General features: G+C 39.5%; 1 protein-coding gene across 27 annotated transcripts in view; it reads right to left on the bottom strand.

Moving 5' to 3' along the window:
- bru3 (bruno 3) overlaps positions 1-12,343 on the bottom strand; it is a 905,487-nt gene that overhangs the window by 12,576 nt on the left and 880,568 nt on the right. For 18 of the 27 annotated variants that reach the window (XM_067116892.1, XM_067116888.1, XM_067116880.1 and 15 more), the window contains 2 exons: positions 9,242-9,406; positions 6,096-6,173 (listed from right to left, as the gene is read on the bottom strand). In XM_067116892.1, coding sequence (XP_066972993.1) covers positions 6,096-6,173; positions 9,242-9,406 — 243 coding nt within the window. The remainder of the gene's footprint in view (positions 1-6,095; positions 6,174-9,241; positions 9,407-12,343) is intronic. The other 9 variants (XM_067116902.1, XM_067116896.1, XM_067116906.1 and 6 more) reach the window with 1 other exon arrangement.

The following is a 12,343-nucleotide window of genomic DNA, read 5'->3' as shown; positions in this document are numbered from 1 at the left end:
GGTTTCATCTTCTAAAAATGCTTCCTGAAACGGACTGTTTCTAGAATCTGGTTTCTACTTCCGCAAGCGGTCTCTAGAATCACGTCTCTACTTCTTGAAACGGTTCCTAAAATCATGAGCACTGACTTCCGAAAATGGTTTCTAGAATCGCGTCACTTTTTTTAGGTGGTTCCTAGAATAAATGTATCCCATTCAACATTAAGTTTTAACTACGATGCAACACTGAAAAACATATAAACAGCAAGAAACCAATATATAACAACAAGAACAGAACGCACATATCGTAATAACTTGAAGAGGCCCAAAGAAACGAATGATGATAAAGAGGACTAAAAAAAAAAAAAAAAATGCTCACATACATCTAAATGATTTAAAAACGCCATATTGTCATTGATGAACACCAACATATTTCCGACCAGAATACTGTCGATCTGCGTAATCAACTCGACAACTGAATGTGCTACAACTCAGGTAACCTAAAGGATAAACTTATTGTTTTGATCAGACCAAAAATTAAACACGTAGCTCATAAAACGTATTATTTACTGTGTTTTTTAATAGAAGGGAAAAATAGTTAGAATCTTTAGGGCTATATTTCGCTGGGGGTGGAGAGCGTGTTTTTTATTCCCCGCAATATGTCTCGTGCAACACAACGAGGACGGTCTAATGGTCCTCCAAATCGTCCCTTCGGCCCGTTGCTGCGCAGCTTTTTGTATTTTACTTTTCATCTGTACCTCTTCGACCTAGTTTGCATAGCTGTCCAACTTCTTTACCTCTGCTTTGCTCTAATGTGACTCCGTGGACTGGCACAAGATCCTGAGAGCCTTTGTTTCTTTGAGTAACTGTGGGCAAATATTTTTCAACTCTCACTGTTAGGAAAGGGGCAAACGTTTTGTAATCCCCGCAGAAAAGGGCCAAATATTTTGTAACTCTCACTGTTAGGAAAGGGGCAAACGTTTTGTAACCCCCGCAGAAAAGGGCCGAACATTTTGTAACTCTCACAGTTACAAAAGGGGCAAACATTTTGTAACTCTCACAGTTGGAAAAGGGCCAAACATTTTGTAACTCTCACAGTTACAAAAGGGGCAAACATTTCGTAACTCCCACAGTTGGAAAAGGAACATTTTGTTACTCCCACAGTTGAAAAAGTGGCAAACATTTTGTAGCTCTGACAACTGGAAAAGGGACAAACATCTTGTAACTCTCCCAGTTAGAAAAGGGGCAAACATTTTTGTAACTCTCAAAGTTGGAAAAGGCCCAAACATTTTGTAACTCTCAGAGTTGGAAAAGGGTCAAACACTTTCGCTGACGACAGAATCGATTTCTCACGTAAGTAGGTTACGACGAACATATATAAATAAAAAGAAAAATGACTACTCCACATCAAGCGACGAAATCCTATTCCGAAACATGGCCAAAAGGACCACCCTCTCACCCACTGACGGAGATCGAGGTCACGACGAAAGAGGCAATATCTGCAGAGAAGATGGATTAAAAGAAGTAATATCCTCAGAAAAGACGAATTACCTCTCCCTATGGAAGATATGAATTTCATCAGCCTTCCCCCTCCACCCCACCGCCCCCCACAACCACTCCGCCTGCCTCTCGATCTCCTAGGGAAGGAACGCGTCTTGCCCTACAGAGGAAATCGAGTTTTTCTGCCAAAAAAATGCGTCCAGAAGACTGCGACTGTTTGCGATGAGACAGGTGTCTGTCATCTCAAGTCGTTTGTAGAGTAGACATTGGCTTTACCTGTTTATTCCAGTGTCTGAGAATGATTCCACTAACCTAAAATTTCAATGCTACTTCTTCATATCCTAGATCGGCTAATCGACCCTTGTTTAAGAACCAGCCAGTTATAGAATAGCAAAAACACATTTTCTTGACTTTTAAAGCTTGCTTTTGGCAGTCACTGTTATTCTAGTCTTAAAATCATCGAATACTGTTACCAACTGCTTGTACGTATTCTCTAGAATAATTTTGATGCAATAAAAATCTAATTTTGTCTTTAATTCAGATTATTTATTTATTAATTCATTGCACATCGAATACTGGTGAAAATTTTTTTTGCAATAAAAAATCTAATTATTATTATTATTTATTAATTCAGTGATGAAACAAGGAACAAGCACAAAAGGGGCCACTGACTTGAAATTCAAGCTTCCAAACAATGTTGGTTTCAACCTCCCACCACAGACCACCCCCAACACTGCAGCAGGAACTGATCATGATACAGAGCCAGTGATTTTCCATCGCCCTGGGGGAGACGCGAATCCGCGACATCTGAGTGGCATGCCGCGACACTAACCACTATACCAGCGGACCAGTACTTAGTAATAATTCCGTAAAACTTGAGCTTTCAACATCGACTTTGGTAACTGAAAATGACTGGATATCCTTCCTATGTCCAGTAAAGAGTGAGGACATGCTAAGACTGAATAAAGAGGACTCACATAATTTAGTAGCAGTACAACCAGAACGGGAACTGCTAAAATGTACAACGCCGCATCTAAATAAACTACGATAACATAACCAATATGAAAATTTGTAAAACAGACCTGAACACTTGCCAGTCCAATTCGTCATATCTTTTTAAACTTGGGGAAATATCAGAACCGCATCTCTTCTTCGAAAACAGATCATCTGACTTGCTACAAAACATTAATCTCGCGCCTAACAGTCTTCGAATTTTCAGATATTTTCTCTTCATGAATAAAGGGAGATTCAGATATTTTCTCTTCATGAATAAAGGGAGATTCAGATTTTTCTCTTCATGAATAGATATTTTCTCTTCATAAGTTTTTCTCTTCACGAATAAAGGGAAATTTTTTCTTCATAAATAAAGGAGATTCAGATATTTTCTCTTCATAAATAAAGGGAGATTCAGATATTTTCTCTTCACGAATAAAGGGAGATTCAGATCTTTTCTCTTCACGAATAATGGGTTCTCTTCATGAATAAAGGGAGATTCAGATATTTTCTCTTCATGAATAGAGGTTTCTCTTCATGAATAGAGGTTTCTCTTCACGAGTAAAGGTTTCTCTTCATAAATAAAGGGAGATTCAGATATTTTCTCTTCACGAATAAAGGGAGATTCAGATCTTTTCTCTTCACGAATAAAGGGAGATTCAGATATTTTCTCTTCATGAATAAAGGTTTCTCTTCATGAATAAAGGCAGATTCAGATATTTTCTCTTCATGAATAGAGGTTTCTCTTCACGAATAAAGCGAGATTCAGATATTTTCTCTTCACGAATAAAGTGAGATGGCGAAGGGAGAACACGGCCCTGAATATGGTGAATGTCAAAGACAATTCAGGATATAAATAGAAAGAGGAGGAAGATGATGCGAGAATGTCTGTTGGAACTACGCATCGCTGCGACACGGCCACAGAGAGAGAGAGAGAGAGAGAGAGAGAGAGAGAGAGAGAGAGAGAGAGAGAGAGAGAGAGAGAGAGAGCCGGGGGTAGGGAAATGTCAGAGGTCACCAACACATACGCAAAATGGCGAAGGCTTCCATGAGTTGCTGAGACCGCCATTGCACAAACGGAATGGGAACATTATGCGTGGAGGTCGTGCTTTATAATCAGCATAATGATGATAAGCATTCGCCCTCTGGAATGATAATGGGAAATAAGAGTGAAATGAAAAGAAATTAAACTGAACGCAAGAAAATTCTTTAAAGGGACCCGGAGATAACACTAGCGTGAAGAAAGACCCGAATACAGTTGTTTTGTGGACTATACGCATTGATTACGATCAACCTATTATAACTGTGAGAGAGAGAGAGAGAGAGAGAGAGAGAGAGAGAGAGAGAGAGAGAGAGAGAGAGAGAGAGAGAGATTATGTATAGTATATACATACATTTACATGTAAACAATACATACATACATACATGTCTATATATATATATATATATATATATATATATATATATATATATATATATATATATATATATAGAGAGAGAGAGAGAGAGAGAGAGAGAGAGAGAGAGAGAGAGAGAGAGATACATAGATTATGTATAATATATATATACATTTATATATATATATATATATATATATATATATATATATATATATATATATATATATATATATATATATAGAGAGAGAGAGAGAGAGAGAGAGAGAGAGAGAGAGAGAGAGAGAGAGAGAGAGAGAGAGAGAGAGCCACAAATTCTTCCTACATAACAAAGCCAGCTAACAGTTCTCTACTAAGCGTAGGGACTTGTCACCAACCCTTCCTATACAGAAACACGAGCTACCGCATAAGCTCCTCAGTTAAAACGAAAAAGTACCAAGGCCTTCACACACCCTCACCGTTATCAAATACCTCCTGATAGTGCCACCTACTTGATCTGGGTACTCCACGAGTTTCCAAGAAAACAACAACAAATATATATATATATATGTATATATATATATATATATATATATATATATATATATATATATATATATATATATATAATATATATATTATATATATATTTCATAGGCTGATCAAACAGTCATTACCATGACAGGAAAAAAATAATAATACATGCCCCAACAGCTTCCACAATGCTAGTGGTTTAATGAAATAATAATAATGAGATCGTAAAGTCATCATCATCATCATCATCATCCTCATCATCATCATCATTGAATAAATCATAAAGTGAACTATGAAGGGATGGTTGGCATTTAACTCTCTTTTCTAAGACAAGGAAAAACAAAAAGAAACATTCTTGAGAGGCCACAGAAACACCACACACGAAGGAGAGACAAAAGATAAATAGATCACAGTCCTCAAAACCATATATATATGTATATATATGCTTGGAGGAGAATGGACACGTTTAGGGATGGGGTGGGTGGGTGGGTGGGTGGGTGGGTGGGTGGGTGGTGGGTGGGTGGGTGGGTGGGTGGGTGGGGTGGGGGTGGGGGTGGGGGGCAACTGACTTCAGATTGGAAGAGACAAATGAGTTTATCATGAACGGGAGACAAAAAAAAAAAAAAAAAAAGAGAAAACTTCCTCCGAATGACGAGAAGAACAGCCTTCTGTTTTCTTGCGAGGAGGAGGAGGAGGAGGAGGAGGAGGAGGAGGAGGAGGAGGAGGAGGAGGAGGAGGACGAGGAAGAGGAGGAGGAGGAGGAGGAGGAGGAGGAGGATTAGTACGAGGACGAGGAAGAGGAGGAGGAGGAGGAGGAGGCGGCCAACAGTATTGTACGTAAATATATGAGCGAGGAAAAATGATGATTATAAATGTATATATATGTCAAGAGCTACAAATGCTGGCATCGACAGAGTGACAATGAGGCCACGTATATCGGGAGAGGGTGAAAACACTAAGGAACCCAAAAAATCAATGAAATACGGTCAAAAAAGAAACGGAGGTGCATGCAGGAACTCACCAAAGTATATTAGAAACGAAAAACACGAAAAAATGGACAAAATAAATAACTCAAGTCATTAATATAATATATATATGTGAACAACAAGCCACACCCAAAGCACTTAAGTTACAGTTTGACATCATCATCATCATTATAATAATAATAATAATAATAATAATAATAATAATAATAATAATAATAATAATAATAATAGGGAATGGCAGCATACGTGTTCCCACTGCTAACAGATACCTGATGGCTGGCCTGACACTCTTAAATGTAATATATAAATATATATCTTATTCCATAGAAACATCAACAGAGAACATACATGTCTAGACTTAGTATATAAAGATGTATACGAATCTTCAGACTACAGAAAATCCGAAAAAAACAACTGGGCCTCCGCTGGAACTTAACATATATATATACCAAAATAATACACAGACTGTACTACAGCAAAAAATTCCTCTATGAAACTTTATTGATTTTTGAATCGTTACTTCCATCAGGTACCGCTAAAAAAAAAAAAATAAAATTGAAAAAAAAAATGAACCCCTAACAGCAACATCACACATCAAATAATAAAGAATAATAATATTTATATATGTATAATATATATATGTATATGTATATAGTGTCAGGAGACCACATACAAAATGAAACTATGTATATATATATATATGCGCCGTGAAGGGCGTTCCAGAACTCACCCACGCCGGAGTAAGGCATCCCCGGATAAGCTGCCGAAGGCTGGAGCGTAGCGGCCTCGCCGTTAGGAATGGGTTGGGCTGTAGGGGAAGCAAGAACGGGAGGGAGCCAGTTAGAGTCACAAGGTGCCAACAAGGTCGCCTAACTTTTTTATTTTTTTTTATTTTTAAAAAGTCATCAAGATACGACTGTGAGCTTCCAAAATAACTGATCAGTGGGATGAAACATTAATTATGATATGAGCTGCTTCGATCAAACCAAGAGATTCTACTTTCTACAGACAAGGTTTGTTAAGATTTAATCAAATTGTTTTTATGTGCAAGGTCTAAAAAAATTGTTATTCCACTTCAAAAGAACTGACTGACTGACAGGAATGATTTCTCCGTTAGATTGCAATAGATAAAAAGGAGGTATCCTAGGTACTTTGCAAAACGTAAAAAAAAAAAAATAAATAAAAATTCAGGGGGGTTCAAATGACTGCACAGATGCAACAGGAATATATCAAGTGCTCGAGAGAAGACCACATAGCCACCGCGCACCAAAGGTCATTTCATACCAAAGGTCATTTCTTACCAAAGGTCATTTCATACCAAAGGTCATTTCATACCAAGGGTTCATTTCTTGCAGGGTCAAATGGCAACGGCTGACCTGCAATCACAATAATCAATGCATCATGAATTACGGTGAGAGCTTCACCGCGGGAAATGCTTCCTCCTTCGTTCGAAGAAGCAAGCGTAGGGAAGCGAGGCATTCTGGAGGGCGAATATATATATAATAACTTTTTTTAATAATATTTGCATGGAAATAAGTACAGAAGGGGGAATGAAACATTACTAAGGTGTATCAATATAAGAATGAGTGTATATATATAAATATACATATATATATAAATCTATATATATATATATATATATATATATATATATATATATATATATATATACATACATACATATATATATGCATATAATTGACAAAAGGTACCAGTACCGTCAAAATCATATACAACACTATGGATAAATTTACCAAAGATCTATCTAGCTGCGACGGTCTGAAACTCCTTGTGGAAACGATGGCTATGGCTTCAGATTAAATTTTCTAAATGGAATTTAAGAGTAAAAAAAGGACAGACAACTTTATTTAAAACTACAACGTATTCCATTTCTAAAATCATGTCTTTAAATGTGCAATGTTTGGTGGTTTTACCAAAAAAAAAAAAAAAAAAAAAAAGGGGTTGGAGGAGAATAAGGTGAACTCAAAAAAGCTTATAATGGCACAAATATACATATTTATGTATATATATAACACACACGCGTACACGCATATGTACATATATACACAACTGAGGAATATATATAAATGTATACATCCGCACTCCTTCAACAAAAACACTCTACGGAAAAAAGACTACACAAAATTCGACCATCTAAAGTCTTTAAATCCGATGAGGGGGCGGGGGGGCGGGGGGGTAACAGGAAGCCACAAGTATATCTACAAAGGTTCTCGGGAAAAATTGTTAAGTGTGTTCTGTAGATCGATCTAGTTAACAAAAAAGGCAAGAGAACACATAAAAGAAAAATCAAAGAAGATAGATGTAACAGAGAAGCAGCGGGAATAACAGATAAGCTGAACACACATTGAGGGGTGGGTGGGAGTTAGTATACATGTAAGCTGGTTATACATGTTCAAGTATACATGTAAGCTGATACACATGTATACTCCCTATTAAGCTAAGCAAGGTCTACACACCACCAGTGATAGGGTAATATATCTATATTAATGTTTGAGAGAGTATTATTTAGTCGTTTATTCTTTTTTTTGTTTTTAAAAGCGCCACCTTCTCCTAGGATGTGATGAGAAATTTTTTTGCAAAGATCAATCTGATTCAACTTGAATTTTTTTTTTTTTTGTGATGGCAAATACGAATCAAAGAACTTTACTGTTGAAGGGTTGGTTTGTTTTTGGGGGGTAGATCAACTCTTGGGCCTATGAAGCTTCAAAGTATTAACAAAGTCTCTGGAAAAAAAAAAAATAATACCACAAAGGAGCAAAAAATCTTGCTTACCCTTTACGACGGTCATTAAAAAAAAAAAAAAGTTTTACATACTTAGTATTTTCTGCTCCTCTTTCGTCATTGCCGACTATGGCATTCGTTCTCAAATGGAAAATACTACTCATTATCTAAAGGCTCACTTGCTAGATGCAGGCTTGGGCCATGGCGACACAAAACGGGACAAAATAAAAACAGAGTGAAAACTTAATTCAGAGAGGGACCCCTTTTAGCTGAATATATTAGATTTGGATGATATTCACTTTGCCATCATCTCCATTATTCTCTTCTGAAGGGGGGTTGGGTGGGTAGGTGGGGCAGGATTGTGTGTGTGGGGGGGAGGGGGGGGGGTTAGAACAGTTTGCTTACTTAATACTTAAACTTTATAAAAAAAATACTTCTTATTATTCTTGGACCCAAGATCAGAGGAGGGTTGGGAGATCTTTAACATTGACGGATTTTAGAAATCACTGTTCCATGCTTAATCCATTCGTTGCCGTGGTTAACTTTTGGGGAGAGAGAGAGAGAGAGAGAGAGAGAGAGAGAGAGAGAGAGAGAGAGAGAGAGAGAGAGAGAGAGAGAGAGAGAGAGAGAGAATTTCTTCAATTGCCTGCCATCTATGGTCAAACAAAGATAAACATGCACTGTTTAAAGAATGTTGGGAACAAAACGTCAAACATTCTGAGAGACTGTCTGAAAACTTTTGGCAACAAAGATATTCCACGGCTTAAACTTTAGAAGCTTCAAACTACCGATCATTCGCTTTTTGTTTTTTAATCACGATAAATGAGTCTGAACAAATATCTAAAAACAACTTTCGGGGAGGGTTTGGGGGAAGGGGGGGAGTAGGGAAAACGAAGAAAGAGGAATAAAAAAAAATGAAAGAAAACCAAACGAAAACTGAAACTAGTCATGGCCACGGCTCTGGATGTAGCAAGCAAAAAAAAAAAAAAAAAAAAAAAAAAAAAAGGAAATTTTTGTTGTTGTTACTGTTTAATCATCATCATCATCATCATCATCATGATAAGAGCATCTAGATAAAAAAGAATGCTAGCAAATATAGTGTTTTGGAAAGTGGTGAGTAGAAAAAGTTCTTACGTGCAGCAAAGGTTTGAGGGAGGCCGTTAGCAAACACAGCCTCGGCGGGAGTCCCGCCTGGTTGGCTATTGGGCCCTGGCTGAGGAGCTATATTGAAATTCTGCATCGTAGGGGAAGGCATGGAGGGCAAGGCGCCGCCGTTTACCGGCTGGGCTTGACTGGCACCTGGGGAGACACGGCAACACTTATCAGGCGCGCACGCGCAGAGCAGGTGGTGGTGGTGGTGGTGCAGGGGGGAAGAAAGGGCCGGGGTTGGTGAGGGCGAGGAAGACAGGAGGAGAAAGAAATTAGGAAGGAAGGTTGGGGATAACAAAGGACGGAGAGGGCGAAGTGAGGAATGGACAAGTGTAACTGAAAGAAGATGGTGCAGGGGAAGGGAGGGGGAAGGGTAGAGGAGGGGGAAGGGGTAGGGGATAAGAAGAAGTGTAACTGGGAAGATGGTGCAGGGGAAGGGAAAGGGAAGGGGTAGAGGTAGGGGGAAGAAGGGGAGGGGGGGGAAGGGAGTAAGGGGAAGGGGAAGGGGTAAAGAAAGGGGAGGGCAGGAAGACAGAAAGAAAGAAATTAGGAAGGAAGGTTGGGGATAACAAAGGGACGGAGAGGACGAAATGAGGAATGGACAAGTGTAACTGAAAGAAGATGGTGAAGGGAAGGGGAAGGGGGTAGGGAGGGGGAAGGGGCAGGGGAGGGGGTAAGGAGGGGAGGGGGTATGGAAAGGGGAAGGGGTAGGGGAAGAGGGTAGGGGGAGTCGGAGGGGAGGGTTAGGGGAAGGGGAAGAGGGGCGGGGAGGAAGACAGCAAGAGAAAGAAATTAGGAAGGAACGTTGGGGGACAACAAGGAACGGAGAGGACAAAGTGAGGAATAGAGAAGTGTAATTGAAAGAAGATGGTGCAGGGGAAGGGGAAGGGGAAGGGGAAGAAAAGGGCGGGGGGAGGGCGAGGAAGACAGGAAGAGAAAGAACTTATGAAGGAACGTTGGGGGACAACAAGGGACGGAGAGGACATAGTGAGGAATGGACAAGTGTAATTGAAAGAAGATGGAGCAGGGGCAGGGGAAGGGGAAGAAGTGGGGGAGGGGGTGGCGGGTGAGGAAGACAGGAAGAGAAAGAAATTATGAAGGAACGCTGGGGGATAAAAAGGGGACGGAGAGGACAAAGTGAGGAATGGACAAGTGTAAATGAAAGAAGAAAACAAAATTATGTATATATATGTAAAATAAATGAACGGACGAGGCGACAAGGGGTAGAAACGAAAAAAAAACTGCCACTCAAATGAGGTCAGTCTATGGAACAAAAACACCCTTCTCTAGGCCCCCTTGACATATATATACATATTCAATGATATACAGAGGTATGTGGTATTTGGACCATGTTAAAGGGCTGGGGAATAGAATTAGGATAGAAGAAGAGGGGAGGGAGGGGGAGGGGAGGGGAGGGGAGGGGGGGAGGGGAGGGAGAGGGGTGGGGTGGGGTTGGAAGGCGCCCTATAAATTAAAGAAGAGGCACCTACTGGTGGTACGAGGGGGAGATCCAAAGTAGTTGTACCGTAGATATTAGGCCATTAATGCAAAGCCCAACATTGCAAGTTCTTAGTAACTCAAGGAAGATTTAAAAAAAAAAGAAAAGAAAAGCAATGTAATTTTTTCTTCTCTGGAAGGAATCTGATTTTTTTTCTTGTGTTGTGACATCCGCATCATCCTTCTTTCAACAAGTTATTAATGAATCTCCATCCAAAGAAGCAGGAATCAGTTAACATGCAAGATGTCAAATTTAGCCAAAATAATAAAAAATAAAAAAAAATCTTAAAAGTAAAATGAACACCGATGGTAATGACTCCTGGAAAGTCTCAATTAGTTATCCTAGGCAAAACTAATTAGTATATCATTATTACGGTGATTATGATGATTAGAAACTCATTAGAATGATGTGGAAAAATCAAGGTCCCTGGTGGTACCACAATGCTCTGCGCAAATTGTCTTGTTTATATACAATATAGAAGCCTACGGGTGCCAGAAAAAAAAGAAATAAGGAAAAAAAAACAAAGGCTAGACCTTATCATTAAGACTGATGTAAAAAGGAAAATAAATTGGATTTCCCGAAGGCCCCTTTCTTAGATCCTTAAATTAATACATAACCTTTTCATCTTTGCTTTTTTATGCGGGAGAACTTAATGGTTAGTCAAAAACGAAATGAATAGCATCCTTTCAAAGCGAAGTGACGTCGGGGGGGGGAGAGAGAGAGAGAGAGAGAGAGAGAGACAGAGAGAGCTCTTTCTAAGAACGAAGACGCTTGGTACTGGACAAGTTAGAAGCTTGGCACTGTACAAGTTAGAAGCTTGGCACTGTACAAGTTAGAAGCTTGGCACTGTACAAGTTAGAAGCTTGGTACTGTACAAGTTAGAACCTTGGTATTGTACACGTCTGACTCAGGACTCTTTTGGTCTGGTACTCGTCGACTCAGGTGAGCTGAAGAAAACGAATGCTACAGAGTACCGCGTTCATTCGAGACAACGCTTAACGAGAATGATTACTTTCTCTCTACCTGTCTGTGCTCTCGACTTTCTCTCCGTTCTTTCTCTCACACCAACCGAGAAAGAACCCCAAACTTTCACTTCCCTTTGGCCGGATGGCACTTCACATGGACACTTCACAGAAACAGCGGAGGGGAGTCAGGGTCTTTGATCACAAGTATTTTCAGTCTGTCTACAGACAATGATACCCAAATCTGAAGGTTACAGAGAGAGAGAGAGAGAGAGAGAGAGAGAGAGAGAGAGAGAGAGAGAGAGAAAGAGAGAGAGAGAGAGAGAGACTTAGGGGAGAGGGAGGAGGATGTTCCCTCTTTTACCCTGACTTCCCACCAGCATTTGGCATCTACAACATATAACAGAAACAGCACAATGGAACGTCTGCGACAACAACACTTAATATTCTATTGCTCAATGAGTGCAGGCGTTGACTAAGTGTTATCATACCATTACCAATCATGAGTTCAGTGAAAGTGAGCGTTTGCTGTGGCAACAGAGAAGGGTATAAATATGAAGTAGCTAACCAACAGCCCAAAATACTACGTGAGATTCCGTTCTGGACAGAAAGTTGGTGACCTGGAAA

This window comes from Macrobrachium rosenbergii, chromosome 14, assembly GCF_040412425.1.
Source record: "Macrobrachium rosenbergii isolate ZJJX-2024 chromosome 14, ASM4041242v1, whole genome shotgun sequence".
Classification (NCBI taxonomy): Eukaryota; Metazoa; Arthropoda; class Malacostraca; order Decapoda; family Palaemonidae; genus Macrobrachium; species Macrobrachium rosenbergii.
The sequence above is the reverse complement of the archived record's forward strand: the minus strand, read 5'-3'. Positions and strand labels throughout refer to the sequence as shown.